Source organism: Procambarus clarkii, chromosome 84 (genome assembly GCF_040958095.1).
Source record: "Procambarus clarkii isolate CNS0578487 chromosome 84, FALCON_Pclarkii_2.0, whole genome shotgun sequence".
In the NCBI taxonomy this organism is placed as follows: Eukaryota; Metazoa; Arthropoda; class Malacostraca; order Decapoda; family Cambaridae; genus Procambarus; species Procambarus clarkii.
Genome location: NC_091233.1, coordinates 17,374,649 through 17,395,641, shown reverse-complemented (window position 1 = coordinate 17,395,641; position 20,993 = coordinate 17,374,649). Strand labels below are relative to the sequence as shown.

The 20,993-nt window shown below is 46.7% G+C and overlaps 1 protein-coding gene across 1 annotated transcript in view; it reads right to left on the bottom strand.

The window, feature by feature from the left end:
- Window positions 1-20,993, bottom strand: part of LOC123774871 (uncharacterized) — a 90,187-nt gene that overhangs the window by 21,574 nt on the left and 47,620 nt on the right. Inside the window, exon 4 of the mRNA XM_069316578.1 lies at window positions 5,906-5,984. Within this exon, the coding sequence (XP_069172679.1) occupies window positions 5,906-5,984 (79 nt within the window). The remainder of the gene's footprint in view (window positions 1-5,905; window positions 5,985-20,993) is intronic.

Sequence of the window (20,993 nt, the reverse complement as noted above, 5' to 3'; positions counted from 1 at the left end):
TGTGTGCTCTCGTTCAGCTTCTCCTGTTGAGACGCTAGAATCCGAAACCTGTCTCTTTAAGTCGGAAGCGTAAGCCTGACTCCTCTCCTTCCTCCTCCCCGGCGGGTAAGAAGGTTTCGCTTTCTTCCTCGGCCCCTACTTCTGCCTCTCTCGCTCCTTCCCCTCCCATTTCGGTGGTTGCGCCCCCTGTTCCTGCTATGGAGGTTTCTTTAGCCCCCGCTTCCCTCTCGGTTGCTGCCCTTGCTGAGGTGCGCTCCCCTCTTTCTACCCCCCCTCTTCCTGCTGCTGTCCTTGACTGCTCCCCTCCGTTGTCTCCTTTTCCTCCTCCGGACCCCGCCCGCCCACCTCTGGTCTGTTCTCCCGCCTCCTTTCCCCCGTCTTTGCTCAGTTTACCCATGCCCCCTAACCCTGACTTTGCTGACCCTGATCCCGACCCTGATATTCTTTAACGTGCTATGTTGCTCTTTCGCCTTTGTTTCTTCCTTGTTCTCTGTTGTCCTTTCTCTTCTCGTCGATGTCTATTCTTCAATGGAACGTTCGAGGTTATTACGTCAATTTCCTCGAACTCCAACTTCTGATTTCGCGGTTTTCGCCCCTTTGTGTCTGTCTCCAGGAACCGATGCTTGGTGCTCGTCCTGGTCGTTTTCGTGCCTATTCCTTTCTCTCCCCTCCCCCCTCCCAGCCATTGCTGGGGCTCCTAATTCTTCTGCTCTCTTGATTCACGCTGATGTTCCCTTTGTTCCTTTACTTTTTCCTTCACCTCTCCATTGTTCTGCTACTTGTATCTTTGTGGGGAAATGGTACACAGTTTGTTCCATTTATCTCCCCCCGAGTGTCCCGCTTTCTCTTCCTGATTTGAAACACCTCCTAGACTCCTTGCCGGAGCCTGTGCTCCTGCTGGGTGATTTCAATTGTCATTCTCTTTGGGGTGATGTTCTGACGAATACCCGAGGTCGCCTTCTTGAGCCGTTTCTCCTCTCTTCCCTGTCTCTTCTGAATTCTGGTGAGCCCGCTCATTTGGACTCTCGGACTCGCACCCTTTCTTGTCTTGATCTTTCTCTCTGCTCTTCTTCTCTTTACTTAGATTTCACGTGGCAGGTTCTTGATGACCTCCATGGAAGTGATCATTTCCCCATCCTTGTTTCCTTTTTCTCTTTTCGCCCTTCCCTCTCTTTCCCTAGGTGGCAGTTTGCTAAGGCGGACTGGACCCTATTTACCCTCAGTGCTGCTCTCTCTGACCTCTCCCTTCTGCCTCTCTCTCGCGCTCTCCTCCTTTTTCATGACACTGTCTCAAACGCTGCCCTCCGCTCTATTCCTCGCTCTTCCTCTCGGGGTCCACGGAAGTGCGTTCCCTGGTGGAATGCGGACTGTGCTCGGGCTGTCCGCTGTAAGCATGCAGCCTGGAAGAGGCACCGCCGTAGGCAGACGACCGATTCTTTTCTTTTCTTTTGGAAAGCGAGTGCGGTGGCCTGTAGGGCCATCCGTACGGCTAAACGTGAATGTTGGGCATCTTATGTCTCAACAATTACGTCCGAAACTCCTCTGCCCCAGATCTGGAAGCATATCTGCAAGATAGCGGGTAAGTTCGTTCCCGATGTTTCACCGATCCTTCACCTCCATGATACTCTTGTGGCGGACCCGTTGCAGGTCGCTTCCATACTGGGTTCCCACTTTTCTTCTGTTAGCTCTGGTCTTCATCTTCCCCAATCTTTCCTTCTTCGTAAACCTGTCCTTGAGTCTCGTCCTTTAGATTTCTGCACTCGTCTTCAGCTTCCCTATAATGATCCCTTCTCTCTCTCTGAACTTCGTTCTGCCCTGGCCCTCTGCGGTTCTACGGCTGCGGGCTCCGATGGTATTCATTATGAGATGCTTCGCCATCTCCCTCTGTGCACGTCTCAGTATTTACTGAGTCTGTATAATCGGATCTGGGAGTCGTCGTCAGTCCCTGAGGACAGACTCGATGCCGATGTCCTCCCTGTTTCGCAAACCGGGGTCTCTGGGTACTTCCCCTAAGGACTTTCGCCCTATTGCCCTCACAAGTTGTGTCTGCAAACTCTTTGAACGTATGGTTAACGTTCGTCTGATGTGGTTCCTGGAACACCATCACCTCCTCTCCCCTTCTCAATTTGGTTTTCGCAAGTGCCGCAGCACGACAGATGTCCTGGTGAACTTGGAGGTCTATATTCGTACTGCTTTTGCTGCGAGACCTCCGTTGTTGCCATCTTTTTTTACCTGGAAAAGGCTTACAACACCACTTGGCGGTATCATATTCTATCTCAACTTCATTCTTTTGGCCTTCGTGGTCATCTCCCTCTCTTTCTCCGCAGCTTCCTCTCTCGTCGTTCCTTTCGGGTGCGCCTTGGTACCGCTCTCTCTGCCTCTTTTCAGCAATACGAAGGTGTGCCCCAGGGTAGTGTTCTGAGCACTACTCTTTTTCTGGTTGCCCTAAATGGTTTTCTTTCCTCTCTTCCTTCAGGTGTCTTCTCCACTCTCTATGTCGATGATCTTACCCTTTGCTATCAGGGTGATGATTCGCTTCTCCTTCAGCGCCGGCTTCAACTTGCAATTGATGCCGTGTCGGCTTGGGGCACCGATCATGGCTTCAAGTTCTCTACTTCTAAGACTTGTGCCATGACTTTTATGCGGAAACGGGTCGTTCTTCGTCCCTCTTTGTCACTTTATGGTCATCCCCTTGAGTACAAAAATTCCGCAAAGCTTTTGGGGTTATTCCTTGACACTCGTTTGTCTTGGTCTCCCCATATCTCTTACTTCCGTGTTGAGTGCTCTAAGGCCCTTACCCTCCTTCGGGTCTTATCCCATACTTCTTGCGGGTCAGATAGGCGCACTCTCCTTGCTTTACATTCCTCTCTCGTCCTGTCTAAGCTCGATTATGGTTGCCCTGCTTACTCGTCTGCTTCTCCTTCTACTCTTCGCCGTCTTGATGCTTTGCACCGAACTGGGTTGCGCCTCAGTTCTGGTGCCTTTCGTTCGACTCCCGTCCTTAGCTTGTATGTAGACACTGGCTTCCTGTCTCTCCAAGATCGACGTGATCGCTACTGTCTTCACTATCTTGCTCGGTCCTTACAACATCCTTCCTCTCGCCTCTGTCGTACTTTAACTTTTACCCCTCCTGCGGTTCCTGTTCCTCTTCACCACCTCCCTCTTTCTGTCCGGTTATCTCGCCTACAGGACTCTCTTTCCGTTTGTATTTCTAATGTTTCTCCTCGTGTTGTTCCTTCTTTGCCCCCGTGGATAGTCCCTCTTCCGCGGTTTTGTACATCCTTGACCCGTATCACTAAAGCTTTTACCCCTCCTACGGTTCTAAAACGCCTTTTCCTTGAGCACTTTTCTTCTCACTCCTCCATTTCTGTCTTCACCGATGGGTCTAAGTCTGCGGACGGTGTTGGCTACTCTGTTGTTTTTCCTGATCACAGTTATATGTGTCGCTTACCTCCGGAGGCTAGCATCTTTACAGCGGAGCTTTATGCTATTCTCTATGCTCTTCGTCTCCTGCTTTCTCGTTGTCAGTCTTCCTTTGTAGTTGCTGTTGACTCTCGTAGTGCCCTCATGGCTCTCGGGTCCTTTAATCCGGTTCATCCAGTAGTTGTCGAGATCCAGCATTGGCTGTTTCTTGTTCACAGTAAATTTAAGTCGATTGAGTTTTGTTGGGTTCCCAGCCATATTGGTGTGTCTTTAAATGAGCGTGCGGATGCTGCCGCCAAGGAAGCTGTCCGCTCTTGTCCCATCTCTCGTAAAGGTATTCCGTATTCCGACTTTTACCCGGTTATCCATTCCTCCGTCCTTACCCGTTGGCAGGCTTCTTGGTTGTCTGTTACTGGTAACAAACTACGTACTCTTAAATGTTGTGTTTCCTCGTGGCCGTCCTCCTACCACCACCGTCGGCGATGGGAAACAGCTCTGGCGAGGTTGCGTATTGGTCATACTCGCTTAACCCATGGTTACTTGATGGAGCGGCGCCCTGCTCCTTATTGTCCTAGTTGCATTGTCCCTCTTACGGTCATGCATGTCCTTCTTGAATGTCCTGACTTCCAGGACGAGCGTGTGTCTTGCTTTCCGACCGCCCCTCGCGGCCACCTGTCCCTCATTAGAATTCTTGGTGATTCGGATACTTTTGATACCGTTCGCCTTATGCGTTTTTGTTCTCGTATTGGCATCCTTGGTGATATTTAGCGCCCTCTGATTATTCTGCGCATTTGATGGTGCTACATAGCCTTCCCGGTTTGGTGCCTTCTTTTGATAATTACTTACTTACTTCGACTCGGTTCTTCAATGTAAACTCTGGTGTCCAGGAAGGAAATAGTGAATTCATCCATTTTTAGGGGGAATTTCAAGTTTTCGTGCACCGTATTATTCCTGTTAAAGACGAGCTCAAATTCTTGTCGTTCTTCAACCATCACTCCAAAAATATCATCTATTTAACCTAAGTAGAAGACACGACCCTGGTCTCGCCGCATCCTAGCTGATTCCAATAAGGTGTGGACAAAAATCTCTGCTATAGCCACACTACTGTATGCTCCTATAGCTATCGAATTTGTCGAAAAGTTCTGTTAACAAAAGTTAGGAGAGTATCCCCCATCACATGAAGGGAATGGCTTCCTCTAGGAGTTTCTTGGTCGTGGTCCTGAAGACGCCTGCTTTTCTGAGGTCCTCCTGCTTGATCCTAAGTTTGTTGGTGTCAAGAAATTATTCTACTCTCCTGGCTGATTCTCTCTGCGGTATACTAGGGTAAAGAGAGACAATATCTAAGGAAAACAAGGTTGCTCCCTTTGGTATGGGAGCTGTAACTGATTCGATCCTCCTTAAAAAAAAATCCGTCGTATCTTTCAAGCGTTCCGGGAGAAGTTGGACGAGCGGGATCAACAGTGCAGTACATATCCAATCCCTGGCCTAGTTTGGCCCCACGACCACTGTGGACCGGTTTGCATGTATTTGCCAAAGCCAGATTATCTTTATGTATTTTTGGGTGGTTAAACAAGCTTTAGATTTTAGATTCAAAGGCCAAAAATCTTTCTCTTGCCTCTGCTTTAATTAGGCCTCCACTTCCTCCGGACCTTTTATCTTTATTCCTGTAGAATTTGAGGACTATTTTTTTTTTTGTTACGGGGTTGAGCGTTTTTAAGTACCACTTAAACTTGTGAATTCTCTATTTGTTTATATGTATTATTATCTTCTAATTGTCTGAGGTTTTCCGTTTTATAATTTTCACTTTTCAACACCACCACTGCACCGCCTTTGTCAGCAACTGCCTTTGTGTTGGTTGGTCTTGGAACTCACATGCTTCCACATGGGTTCTGTGCCGCATGTGAACTGTTGCCGGGTGCAACCTACACCCGGTAACACTCTTGATACATCTTGGGTGTATGGTGTATTGTCTTAGTACTGTAGTAGCCAGTGCGGTCATCCCTGGCCTCGCACGCTCGAATCCTGGTCAATCCTGGTAAAGGTGTACAACTTGAGGACCATTCAATCTTTGTCTCACACTTGATAGCTCTGCGTGATACCAGCAAGTGTCATTTGGGAAAACTTAAGGTTCCGTTTACCTGTTCTTTTACAGTAAATTTGATAGAAAGAAAGAGGGCTTTAAATCTATCAATAAATTCATACGAGTACAAATTATCTGGCCAAGGCATAATGTATCATATATCTACCACAGTGGTATTTCCCTGCCCCACTTTGTTTATGGGTATAGAAATATTAAACCACATAAGTGATGGATGGTTCTCTACCTAGATGCTTCCACATGGGTTCCAGGACCATCCATCACCCGGCAACACTTGTGGCGCATGTTAGAAAACCAATAGATCATAAACGTACACAAAGAAAGTACCTACAATGCTTAAGAAGGAAGACATGTAGGGTGACGAAGGAGGCCAGACATACTTACAGGGAGGCGATCAGAGCCTCGAGGCAAATGGAGGTGTTCCACTGGAAGCCCGCCAGGAGGAAGAAGGTGAGGAGGCCGGCTGTGAGGGAGACAGACAGACACACTTCACGTTAATTCTCAATCGCTTGCGCTTACTTGGGCCCAACTCCTTATATCTGCTCTGTTGACCAATATTCATAGTTATTGGATTATTTTCACTAGAGCAGAGAGCAGGGAGCAGAATCTATATAAATAAAAATGGAAATGTTCGTTTGTTCAAAATCGCTAATCTCCGAAAATTCTTCACCGATTGCTTTGAAATTTTCACACAACGTTCCATTCGCATCAGAGTGGGTTTTTATATACATATTATATTGATGGCACGTCTGTGACGGGAAAAAACATGCTTTTTTTTTTTAAATTATGTTTTTCATGTGAGAGAAATCTTCGAAACCTCTTTACCAATTGCTTTGCAATTTTGACATAACGTTGCATTTGAATAGGCGCATGTTTTTATAAACTTATTATATACATGCCTCAGCTGTGACGGGAAAAAGCATGTTTTTTTTATAAACAGTGAAATCTGTTAAACGTAAGAGCAACACACGCTGTTATCTCCCAAAGTTTTTCACTGATTGTTTTGAAATTCTGACATAACGTTCCATTCGAATATGTGCGTGTTTTTATATGCCTACTACATAGATGCCACACCTCTGACAGGTAAAAACATAATTTAAAGAAAAAAACAGCGCCATCTGTTGAATGTAATAGCATCACACACACGCTATACTAAATATGATATGATTTCCAATTCAATGTTTCTGATAGCATTTATAAATTGAATTTTCATTGATTTCGATTTATTTTAATTTTGATTTAATTTGTGTGACATTGTGTTGGAATTGAGCTGTGTTGTTTACCATACCATTCATTTTGTGAGTATAGTTTATTTTTTTTATTTCTTCATTGTTTTTCATGTCGTTTTTTAATTGTTTTTTCTTATATTTCAGTGATGGGAACATCAGATCATTTGATGTTCCCTATTTTCTGATGGGAACTTCAGATCATTTGGGTATGCATCAGATGAAGGAGTGGGGATTGGTGGGGAGGACGAGGGGACGGGAGTGGGGGATGGTACTGAAGACGATGGGACAAGGGAAGGGGTAATGGGGTAGAGGACGAGGGGACGGGGGAGTTGGGGACGAGGGGGACAGGGGAATGGAGAATGATGGGAAGGACAAGGAGACAGGAGAGTGGGGGATGGTGCAGAGGACGAGGGAACAGGGGAGAGGATAGGGAGGCCGGGGGGGGGGGAGAGGGAATGGGAGATGGAGGAGAGTACGAGGGGACGGTGGAGTGGGGATTGGTTAGAAGGATAAGGGGACGATGGAGTAAGGGATGGTGGGGAGGACACAGGGATGAGAGAGGGAGAAAATTGTGGGAAGGACGAAGGGACAGGAGAGTGAGGAATGGTTGGGAGGACGAGGGGACGGTGGGGAGGACTGGGAGACGAGGGGAAGGTTGCTGAGCCACAGCAACGCGTGGCCGGGTACAGCTAGTAACAAATAATAAAGCCATCATCAAAAACCATAATATATAGCAAGTCATTGTTTATATGTGTAGTATAAACAATGTATCATACTGGTAGACATACAGGGGACATGGTGAGGGTCAGACATGAGGGGGGACATGGTGAGGGTCAGACATGAGGGGGACATGGTGAGGGTCAGACATGAGGGGGACATGGTGAGGGTCAGACATGAGGGGGACATGGTGAGGGTCAGACATGAGGGGGACATGGTGAGGGTCAGACATGAGGGGGGACATGGTGAGGGTCAGACATGGTGAGGGTCAGACATGAGGGGGACATGGTGAGGGTCAGACATGGTGAGGGTCAGACATGAGGGGGACATGGTGAGGGTCAGACATAAGGGGGACATGGTGAGGGTCAGACATGGTGAGGGTCAGACATGAGGGGGACATGGTGAGGGTCAGACATGGTGAGGGTCAGACATGAGGGGGGACATGGTGAGGGTCAGACATGAGGGGGGACATGGTGAGGGTCAGACATGAGGGGGACATGGTGAGGGTCAGACATGAGGGGGGACATGGTGAGGGTCAGACAAGAGGGGGACATGGTGAGGGTCAGACATGAGGGGGGACATGGTGAGGGTCAGACATGAGGGGGGACATGGTGAGGGTCAGACATGAGGGGGACATGGTGAGGGTCAGACATGGTGAGGGTCAGATATGAGGGGGACATGGTGAGGGTCAGACATGAGGGGGGACATGGTGAGGGTCAGACATGAGGGGGACATGGTGAGGGTCAGACATGGTGAGGGTCAGACATGGTGAGGGTCAGACATGAGGGGGACATGGTGAGGGTCAGACATGGTGAGGGTCAGACATGGTGAGGGTCAGACATGAGGGGGACATGGTGAGGGTCAGACATGGTGAGGGTCAGACATGAGGGGGACATGGTGAGGGTCAGACATGGTGAGGGTCAGACATGAGGGGGGACATGGTGAGGGTCAGACATGAGGGGGGACATGGTGAGGGTCAGACATGAGGGGGACATGGTGAGGGTCAGACATGAAGGGGGACATGGTGAGGGTCAGACATGAGGGGGGACATGGTGAGGGTCAGACATGAGGGGGGACATGGTGAGGGTCAGACATGAGGGGGACATGGTGAGGGTCAGACATGAAGGGGGACATGGTGAGGGTCAGACATGAGGGGGACATGGTGAGGGTCAGACATGAGGGGGGACATGGTGAGGGTCAGACATGAGGGGGACATGGTGAGGGTCAGACATGAGGGGGGACATGGTGAGGGTCAGACATGAGGGGGGAAATGGTGAGGGTCAGATATGAGGGGGGACATGGTGAGGGTCAGACATGAGGGGGACATGGTGCGGGTCAGACATGAGGGGGGACATGGTGAGAGTCAGACATGAGGGGGGACATGGTGAAGGTCAGACATAAGGGGGGACATGGTGAGGGTCAGACATGAGGGGGACATGGTGAGGGTCAGACATGAGGGGGGACATGGTGAGGGTCAGACATGAGGGGGGACATGGTGAGGGTCAGACATGAGGGGGGACATGGTGAGGGTCAGATATAAGGAGGACATGGTGAGGGGTCAGACATGACTACTGAACTGTTGTGTTCCAGTAGATATGAGAATATAATTACTGTAGCACTGTGCCGAGAGTACTCTTGCGTCCTCTTGTAGCATGTCAAGATCTACCAAGTAACATGTGTAGGTCTACCAAGTAACATGTGTAGGTCTACCACGTAACATGTGTAGGCCTACCCAAGTAACATGTGTAGGCCTACCCAAGTAACATGTGTAGGCCTACCCAAGTAACATGTGTAGGCCTACCCAAGTAACATGTGTAGGTCTACCAAGTAACATATGCAGGTCTACCAAGTAACATGTGTAGGCCTACCCAAGTAACATGTGTAGGCCTACCCAAGTAACATGTGTAGGCCTACCCAAGTAACATGTGTAGGCCTACCCAAGTAACATGTGTAGGCCTACCCAAGTAACATGTGTAGGCCTACCCAAGTAACATGTGCAGGTCTACCAAGTAACATGTGCAGGTCTACCAAGTAACATGTGCAGGTCTACCAAGTAACATGTGTAGGCCTATCCAAGTAACATGTGTAGGCCTACCAAGTAACATGTGTAGGCCTACCAAGTAACATGTGTAGGCCTACCAAGTAACATGTGTAGGCCTACCCAAGTAACAAAAAATAAACTACTTCAGGCAATAAAAAGGTAATAAATAGCTAAGTAATATATAAATTGACAGATGTCTTATCTTGAGATGAGATGGTTATCTTGAGATGATTTCGGGGCATTTAGTGTCCCCGCGGCCCGGTCCTCGACCAGGCCTCCACTTAGGTAAATAAAATGCGCATTAAGTCAACAGATCAAATTAAATATCCATTTTGGTAACAAATATTTTCAGACGTATCGAGTGACAAATAAAGTAAAACTAGTTGTATCAAAAATATGTATTAATAACTAGCTGTACCCGGTCACGCGTTGCTGTGGCTCAGCAACCTTCCCCTCGTCTCCCAGTCCTCCCCACCGTTCCCCCTCCCCGTCCCCTCGTCCTCCCAACCATTCCTCACTCTCCTGTCCCTTCGTCCTTCCCACAATTTTCTCCCTCCCTCATCCCTGTGTCCTCCCCACCATCCCTTATTCCATCGTCCCCTTATCCTTCTAACCAATCCCCACTCCACCGTCCCCTCGTACTCTCCTCCATCTCCCATTCCCCCTCCCCCCCCCCCCCCCCGGCCTCCCTATCCTCTCCCCTGTTCCCTCGTCCTCTGCACCATCCCCCACTCTCCTGTCTCCTTGTCCTTCCCATCATTCTCCATTCCCCTGTCCCCCTCGTCCCCAACTCCCCCGTCCCCTCGTCCTCTACCCCATTACCCCTTCCCTTGTCCCATCGTCTTCAGTACCATCCCCCACTCCCGTCCCCTCGTCCTCCCCACCAATCCCCACTCCTTCATCTGATGCATACCCAAATGATCTGAAGTTCCCATCAGAAAATAGGGAACATCAAATGATCTGATGTTCCCATCACTGAAATATAAGAAAAAACAAATAAAAAACGAAATGAAAAAAATGAAGAAATAAAAAAATAAACTATACTCACAAAATGAACGGTATGGTAAACAACACAGCTCAATTCCAAAGCAATGTCATAAAAACATTAAATCAAAATGAAAATAATTCGAAATTTATGAAAATTCAGTTTATCAATGAAATTGGAAACATTGAAATATAATCGTAACATATTTAGTATAGCAAGAGTTGTTCTTACGTGCAACAGATGGCGCTGTTTTTCAATAATGCATGTTTTTACTGTCACGGGTGTGTTGCCTCTATACTTACACTCACGAAATGAACGGTATGGTAAACAACACAGCTAAACTCCAATGCAATATCCCACAAAATAATTAAATTAAAATGAAAATAAATCGAAATATATGAAAATTTAATTTGTCAATGCAATTGGAAAGATTGAAATGGAATCGAAACATTTATTATAGTGTGTATGGCTCTTACGTGCAACAGATGGCGCTGTTTCTTAAAAAAACAGAAGAATGTTTTTTCATTATACAAATGTGGCATCAATACTTATACATACGAAATGAACGGTGTGGTAAACAACACAGCTCATTTCCAACACAATGTCACACAAAATAATTAAATCAAAATTAAAATAAATCGAAATCGATGAAAATTCAATTTATTAATGCAATCAGAAACATTGAAGATCAAATCATAACATATTTAGTATAACATATGTGTGTTGCTATTATGTTCAACAGATGGCGCTGTTTTTTCTTTAAATTCTGTTTTTACCTGTCACAGGTGTGGCATCTATAGAGTAGGCATATAAAAACACGCGCATATTCGAATGGAACGTTGTGTTAGAATTTCAAAACAATCAGTGAAGAACTTTGGGAGATAACAGCGTGTGTTGCTCTTACGTCAAACAGATGGCGCTGTTCATAATAAAGCATGTTTTTTCCCATCACAGTTGAGGCATGTATGTAGTAAGTTTATAAAAACACGCGCCTATTCAAATGCAACGTTGTGTCAAAATTGCAAAGCAATTGGTAAAGAGGTTTCGAAGATTTCTCTCACATGAAAAACACAATTTTTTAAAAAAGCATGTTTTTCACACAATGTTCCAATAAATGGAACATTGTGTGAAAATTTCAAAGCAATCGGTGAAGTATTTTCTGAGATTAGTGATTTTGAACAAACGAACATATACATTTTTATTTATATAGATAAAGTGTAATAATTAAAAATATCTAAAACTATATAATACATTAAGGACACAGATGCATATACTGATGTATTCAGGAAGGTAGGGAAGGAGTACTTCCCTTCTAAGTGTGTGTATAAATTAAAATGTGTATAAGTATAAATTTAGGTGTAACGATAACAATACAATCTGTTGATGGGAGTGTGGCAAGGTCAACGCCATCTGTTGATGGGAGTGTGGCAAGGTCAACGCCATCTGTTGATGGGAGTGTGGCAAATTCAACGCCATCTGTTGATGGAAGTGTGGCAACGTCAACGCCATCTATTAAGTGCACCTGGTCACATTTTTTGTTCCCTGATGAAAGGCTGTCATCATACGTTATCCTTGTATAGTTACTGTCTTGTTATTGACATTTATATCCGCAGTAGTGATGAGGACAGTATATTGGGCACCAGAAGTCAGTTCACCCAGGTCAGTCTCGAACTCGAAATATAACATGTCCAGTATGAGCAAGTGGCCGCGTCGGTATAGACAGGGCTTTGTTTGTTATGCTTGTGAAGTATTAGTCGTTGGACCAACGTACCTGGAATAGGCCAAGATGAGTTACGAGACGGAAGTACTGCTACTGTAAATAAGTTAATTAAGGCTTGTTGTAATCCTATGAGACGTTCTGCTAGCATGTTGCTGAAGACCTCTGCCAGTGTGTTGCTGGAGAGAAGTGGTGGGGTTTTGCACACCGTATGGATATAGTGTAGGACTGGCCCATGTTGTATTGCGTAGGGTGAACTTGCCGGTGTGGGGACCTTAGAACTTTAATAATGTATAACAGAAGTTAAAGTGGACTCGCCGGGAAAAGACGATTGCAGAATTTATTGTTGGAATCCTTCATGTGCGAAAGTGACACTGCGTCATATGTACATAATGTATATATAGATATATTTTAAGAAATACAATTGGTAAAGGTGCTGGTTAGTACTGTTTATTCCCTTTTTCCTTTCACGATTACTTGTTAATGCCAATTCTTGATAACTTGCCAATAACTTGAGGTGGGATCAACCAAGAAGAAGCACTAAAGCCCCACACACATTTTTTAAATATAAAACCCGGTTACTGGTTAAGTGAGGCCATAACAATGAATACATAGCACTTGGAGATCAAAACAAGAATTTGGGATGGGAAGCGGAAAGTTATTTTGGTTTTACGGTGATTGAAACTGCCCAATGAATACTTGTGATGACCTACAGGCGACCACAGACTCCAATAACCAGTGCGTGTTTACGAGTGATTCTTAATAAGGTATGTAGATAATAAGTGAAGTCTTCATCATGTGTCGCCTGGGAGCGGGTTAACGACGTGAGGCAATTACCGTGGCCTTAAAGGATCTCGGCACGAGCCTTTGCTGACGATTTGGTCCAAGTAGCAGAGACCCACCAGGGTCTGCAGGCACTGGTAAAGAGCATGTGTGGGACCCTTGCGGCCTCAAGGTGAACCCGGGAAAGTGTCGTACTCTGAGCCTCGAAATTGACGGAGCCTGTAAGAATTGGTTCGCCAATGATAATAAACGGTTTCGGATCGGCAACGCTGCTCTTGGGACGATGGGACTTAAGAACGAGCATAAGTACCTAAGGATACTGGGGGGGGGGCAGAACCTGCTCCTACGGTTCCTTTATTGTGGATGGGCTGCGTAATCGGAGGCAAGGCCCCCCCCCCCCCCTTGTGAAGTATACTTTTTTACTTACCAACACAGTATCTTTTTCAATAAGCATAACCTGATTCCAAAGCTTAACCACCATCTAGTGTTCAGGTGTGTGTTAACATGTTTGGGAGGATGGATAGGACAAGCGATCTGCAGATTGGCTGCGTCTACCCCATGATAAACCCAACACCTTCTTTCACGCCAAGACCAAAGATGGCGGGCTTGGTATCCCAAACTTTACCACGACCATTGGACTGCTCAAGCAATGGCATCTTTGCTAAAGTCCGTAGATCCGGCAGTTAGGTAGGGTGGCGGCGGGCCAGCTCGTGGTGGATAATGTAGTATGCCGCTGGTCCAGCCCTACCTCCATGTCTGGGATTCCGGTGGTCATGGCGTCCCAGCACTCCCAAGTGTGGAGATCCAACCTCTACCAGACGTTGGATGGAAAAGGCCTCGAGTCCGCCTGAGAAGAGCCTTCGTGCCACAGGAGGGTCGACTCGGGCACCCATCTGATGCAAGATGGGGAGTACGTCCATGCTATTCAGATCAGAACGAATGCGGTGTCGACCACTTCGAGGGCAGCACAAGGGAAGCCCGAGAAGAACGGCATGTGCCTAACGTGCACCAAATCAGAAACTCGAGCATATCTCCCCAGTGTGTCCTAAGACCCATGGTGCTCGGGTGAGGCGTCATGACGATATCACCCAGTACATAGCAGGCAGACTCTGGCAAAAAGACTACCAAGTGATGCAAAACGTGCAAATTCCTTACCTGGGGTCCTATTGTAAGCCAGATATCATAGCCTACATAGGAACTGAGGCAAAGATCAACACCTAGGTCTCTGCTGATAACTTTTTCATACTCATACAGCACGTGTGCAAGTGTGATAACATCAGTACTTTCGAGATCCTCGAGTTGGTCAAGGAGCCTACTAGTACTGTGACGGTGTTCCCCCCCCCTTATATTTCTCCCACGCCTGCTGTAAGAGTCATGTCCACTTTACCCGAGCGTTCTCTACGTCGCAGGCATCAGTTTGATATATGTGGGAGAGTGTAGTGTTCTCGCCTTGCCGAGAAATTTGTAAAAGAAGAGTATTTTGGGCTGTGGTATAGGCCCTTTAGGAAGCCAATATGGCGCTGGCTCCTCTGTTTTGCCGCCAAAACTGTGTGACGTCAGTGACACCAGATTGGTCACCGACAGCGATGTGGCACAGGGAGCCAATGAAAAACTCCCATGGCGAATATGACGTCACGAAGGAAGGGGGGTCCGGTCAGTGCGCGACTCTGGCACCATCAGTCTAAGACAGCACGTCAAGGAGGTCGGACGTGCGCTGGGGGGGGTCTTGTCAGTTGGACAGTTTACCCCGTCTCCGGAGGATTTACGCATCATCCGTGGTCTGCCAACACCTGTGGGGTCTTCCTTCGTTCATGTGTTGGACCAGAGAAGGAATTGACAGAATATTGAGCATCAAGTGCTCCATGGACAGGTGTTGTGCAAGAGTGGAGTCTAGGCAGCAACGTATGCGACGGCTGATAGCTTCACAGTGATGACGTAGTGGCTGGGCCGATCCTCCATGAGGGAATCAGTCTGACACGACACGTCAAGGTGGACGGATGTGTGAAGGTTGATCCTGTCAATCTGACAGTAATACGCCACTCCCGTGGATCTTACGCATCACCCGTAATCTGCCAGTACGCCGGGAGGTCTTTCTTCATTCCATGTGTGGACCGAAGAGGGAATTGACGGAATATTGAGCATCAAGTGCTCCAGGGTCGGGTGCTGTGCAGGTGAAGTCTAGGCAGTATCGTCTGGGACGTCTGATAGCTTCACAGTGACGATGTAGCGGCTGGGCCAATCCACTGGGAAGCAGTGAAAGAAGACACTAATTGGGAATCCATACGACTGTATCCGAGACGTAGGTTGGCAGCCATAGTTGGGAGGAGAAGTTGACGGCCGGGAGACCGACTCCAACCCTACAAGACGTGGAGGAGGAGCAGGGACCCGCGGAGGACAGAACACGGAGACGACGCGTTTATTTTGGGCCGTTGATTGAGTTCCTGGAGGACACGACAGGGTGTGTGTGGGGGCGTTCCCTACACGAGGCAGGAGCCTGGACCAGGAGCTACAACTCGACTCTCACCGGAGGATAGGTGGAAGTAGGTGATTCTAGTTTCCCTCCCAATTCCCTTTTAGTCAGCTATATTATTTAAATAAAATAAATAAATAAATGTTTATTTAGGTAAGGTACATACATAAAGAGATTTTACAAAGTTTGTTGGATTAATAAATAGAGCTAGTACATACAATGCCTAAAGCCACTATTACGCAAAGCGTTTCGGGCAGGAGAGAGTTTCGGGCATTTAGCCAGAGTATTTTGTATGTCGTGAGCAAGGCTCACCTATGTCACAGTAAGGCACCAGTGTTCAGAGTGGGGCTACATAGGGCACTCACGGTATTATTATTATTATTGGTGTGTGCAGGCACCCGGAGTAATTGATGAATTTACTGTGTTGATAATGTCTTTCATGAGACTTTAATATGATCATTTAGTGAGAGAATATATATATATAAATGTGCCAGTATTTGGTGTTAGGCTATGTGCCCAGTATCTATATTATTACTATTATTGATGTCTATGATTTATCTATCTATCTATATATATATATATATATATATATATATATATATATGCGAACAAGCCTGAATGGTCCCCAGGACTATATGCGAATGAAAACTCACACCCCAGAAGTGACTCGAACCCATACTCCCAGAAGCAACGCAACTGGTAACTACAGGGCGCCTTAATCCACTTGACCATCACGGCCGTCAAAAGGAAGTGATAGCCGAGGCTATTTGAGCCACTTCCCCGACGGCAACTCGGATGGTAATCTTGGGCATAGCATTTCACCAAATCACCTCATTCTTTGGGGCACACGTGAGGAACACAAATGCGAACAAGCCTGAATGGTCCCCAGGACTATATGCGAATGAAAACTCACACCCCAGAAGTGACTCGAACCCATACTCCCAGAAGCAACGCAACTGGTAACTACAGGGCGCCTTAATCCGCTTGATCATCACGGCCGTCAAAAGGAAGTGATAGCCGAGGCTATTTGAGCCACTTCCCCGACGGCAACTCGGATGGTAATCTTGGGCATAGCATTTCACCAAATCACCTCATTCTTTGGGGCACACGTGAGGAACACAAATGCGAACAAGCCTGAATGGTCCCCAGGACTATATGCGAATGAAAACTCACACCCCAGAAGTGACTCGAACCCATACTCCCAGAAGCAACGCAACTGGTAACTACAGGGCGCCTTAATCCGCTTGACCATCACGGCCGTCAAAAGGAAGTGATAGCCGAGGCTATTTGAGCCACTTCCCCGACGGCAACTCGGATGGTAATCTTGGGCATAGCATTTCACCAAATCACCTCATTCTTTGGGGCACACGTGAGGAACACAAATGCGAACAAGCCTGAATGGTCCCCAGGACTATATGCGAATGAAAACTCACACCCCAGAAGTGACTCGAACCCATACTCCCAGAAGCAACGCAACTGGTAACTACAGGGCGCCTTAATCCGCTTGACCATCACGGCCGTCAAAAGGAAGTGATAGCCGAGGCTATTTGAGCCACTTCCCCGACGGCAACTCGGATGGTAATCTTGGGCATAGCATTTCACCAAATCACCTCATTCTTTGGGGCACACGTGAGGAACACAAATGCGAACAAGCCTGAATGGTCCCCAGGACTATATGCGAATGAAAACTCACACCCCAGAAGTGACTCGAACCCATACTCCCAGAAGCAACGCAACTGGTAACTACAGGGCGCCTTAATCCGCTTGACCATCACGGCCGTCAAAAGGAAGTGATAGCCGAGGCTATTTGAGCCACTTCCCCGACGGCAACTCGGATGGTAATCTTGGGCATAGCATTTCACCAAATCACCTCATTCTTTGGGGCACACGTGAGGAACACAAATGCGAACAAGCCTGAATGGTCCCCAGGACTATATGCGAATGAAAACTCACACCCCAGAAGTGACTCGAACCCATACTCCCAGAAGCAACGCAACTGGTAACTACAGGGCGCCTTAATCCGCTTGACCATCACGGCCGTCAAAAGGAAGTGATAGCCGAGGCTATTTGAGCCACTTCCCCGACGGCAACTCGGATGGTAATCTTGGGCATAGCATTTCACCAAATCACCTCATTCTTTGGGGCACACGTGAGGAACACAAATGCGAACAAGCCTGAATGGTCCCCAGGACTATATGCGAATGAAAACTCACACCCCAGAAGTGACTCGAACCCATACTCCCAGAAGCAACGCAACTGGTAACTACAGGGCGCCTTAATCCGCTTGACCATCACGGCCGTCAAAAGGAAGTGATAGCCGAGGCTATTTGAGCCACTTCCCCGACGCTTATAGTCATTCGCATATAGTCCTGGGGACCATTCAGGCTTGTTCGCATTTGTGTTCCTCACGTGTGCCCCAAAGAATGAGGTGATTTGGTGAAATGCTATGCCCAAGATTACCATCCGAGTTGCCGTCGGGGAAGTGGCTCAAATAGCCTCGGCTATCACTTCCTTTTGACGGCCGTGATGGTCAAGCGGATTAAGGCGCCCTGTAGTTACCAGTTGCGTTGCTTCTGGGAGTATGGGTTCGAGTCACTTCTGGGGTGTGAGTTTTCATTCGCATATAGTCCTGGGGACCATTCAGGCTTGTTCGCATTTGTGTTCCTCACGTGTGCCCCAAAGAATGAGGTGATTTGGTGAAATGCTATGCCCAAGATTACCATCCGAGTTGCCGTCGGGGAAGTGGCTCAAATAGCCTCGGCTATCACTTCCTTTTGACGGCCGTGATGGTCAAGCGGATTAAGGCGCCCTGTAGTTACCAGTTGCGTTGCTTCTGGGAGTATGGGTTCGAGTCACTTCTGGGGTGTGAGTTTTCATTCATATATATATATATATATATATATATATATATATATATATATATATATATATATATATATATATATATATATATATATATGTCTATGCTTGTGTATTGAATAATCATTCATGTGTGCAGTGATCAATTGAATATTCGCCCACGAAAGGAATTACTGAGAACTCCAGTAATTTATACTTGCATGGGTTATCATTAAATGAGGGGCAGTGTGTTATACCATGATAGTGAATTATTGTGTTCATTAATATAGAAATGTTTGATTGAGCTCGAGATCAGTGCAGCGAAGTAATTACGTGCTATTGCTATTGTCACAGATATTGTGTGTTTGAACATTTAGTGATCCTTGAGAATTTATAGAAACGGGCATATTTCGCCAACAAACAAGTGCAGTGAGAGATCACGCAGTGAGGGGGGAGTCGCCCAGCTGATTTTGACATTGATGTGAGGGGGAGCATTGCCAGCTTGGCGAGTTCATGATTATTTGTGAGAACGAGCGACTTCCGCATGAAATAGCCGTTTGCTTATTGATATAATAATGTGATGTCTTGAGTTTTAAGTAAAACACAAAATACCTTGGCGTTTGTATTATTCCCTCCATGTTTCTTGTGGCTATATAATACATGAAAGGAAATAGAGTGATAGAAATAAATACCTGCCTGATATCAGATCTATTGAGTGTGTTCTTGCCACTGCTAACACAATTCAACAAAACCACTAACGTGTTACTGGACACCGAAAACACCAGTTAGCGACCTTGTGGTTAGTAGTTGAGCCCATGCCGGGGCAGGCACACAGTAGTTAAGAGAACAAGCTGTGTTCCCACTCTCGATCAGAGGCCGGTTGGGATTGACTGGGATACTCTCCTGGCATACAGTGGCGCCGCGAGGATAGAATGAAGACCCGCAGGGCTACGGTGAGTGACCTTGGGTATACTGTTACTCGCCCCTCTTATGGTGAGCCCCGACAGTACTAACACTGTACCCACCTCATCCATTACCCTTAATTGGAGAAGTGAGTGGAGTGGAAGCTACCTCATCCCTTTGTGTGTATTTTATACCTCAATAAACTAATTTCAATTCAGTTTCAGGCCCTGACCTGGACCTATTCTATCTACAGGATGTGGTCCACATGTACAGTATGGGGGCCGTCCTCCTCGGGCCCCTAATTGACGTGCACCTTGAGAGTTGGAGAGGACTGACCCATCGTAAGCAGCCAGACGACCACCTATAACAACGGTGAGTCGAGAATTGGTGTTACTGCTTCCCCACTTTCTCGCTTAAAAATGGATGACTTGGCTGAAACTCGGAAGAAGAGAGTCCGCTGGACGACACCAGTCCCGTTTCCCGTGCAACCCTCTACACTCTAGGGCAGAATGTTAACAGCGTACATATGTTTGTTTTCCATTGCTTGTTCTTAAATCTATTGTTATGCTTTAGTTTTAAGTTCTAGGCTAAGTTTGTTTTTCCACTACTAATTGTTATTGCTATCATTTAATGCTTGAAAAGAAACTTCTGCAATTCCAGACGCTGTGAGAATACAAAAGCAATGTACATAGTCAACCCGTCCTCTTACAAATACCGTTGCTTTCAACTTGTATGCGCCATATGGCCAAAAATGAACGAACTTTGAAATGAAATCGGCTCACAAAAGTGATGTACTGTCCTGTTTTCTGTCTGGGTCCTCCAGCTTAGTCTGTTAGGTTGGGAGAGGAAACTTTCAGTTATCGCTTTCATGACGTTTTAGAACGGAGAACTTCTTGCCCTCCTAACCTACCAGTGGACCCTTAACTTGCTGTTTAGGAAAACAAAAATCCAACTTTTTTAAATTATTTTTTCATTTTAAAATTACATCCATTTTCGGCCATACGGCCAAATTCAGACGTAATTTGTAAGAGGACAGAACCATGATGTTAGGTGTGTGTGGCTGGAGTGAGGAGGCGCGGATCGACAGTGTGTGGCTTGTATTCCCACATTCTCGACACCACACATCCCCTTGTCCGCACTAGTGGCTGGAGTGTGCGGACACTCGTATCTAGGAGAATCATTTAGAAGAATATTCGTGAAGTGGAAAAACAGAGAACAGTTGATGGCAATCACAGAAACCTTTAGCAAAACCTGTGAAGCCTGTGTAAAATCTGCGCAAGATAAAGGCAGAACGAGGCAGTGCAATTTAATTGTTGCACAGGTCACAGGCATAGTAGCATGTGGACAATAAGGAACAATGACGTGCTTGAAAATTACACAACTAATTCATACGTCTGAAAATAAAAGAATTGATTTCGTTTGGGTCCAACTCACTGCACTTGATAATGGTCCAGGACAGACCGATACAGTGTCAATTCCCTCATTTTCAAACTTGTTGGAATGGAGGGTCGTACAGTAGCACTATCACTGGCGGCTGAAGTTTCTGCTGAATCTATAGTTTCACTGTTCAGTCTTGTCATAGGAATGTGGTGTTTATCAGCCCAGCCTGCTTGGTCACCATCTATTTTATTTAGTACTGGCTGTACCCGGCCACTTGTTGCTGTGACTCGGCAATGCATGCGCGTTGCTGGGCCACAGCAATCTTCCCCTGTCTCCCAGTCATCCCAACCATTCCTCACTCCCCATTCCTTTCGTCCCCCACTCCCGTCTCCTCATCCTCCTAACCATT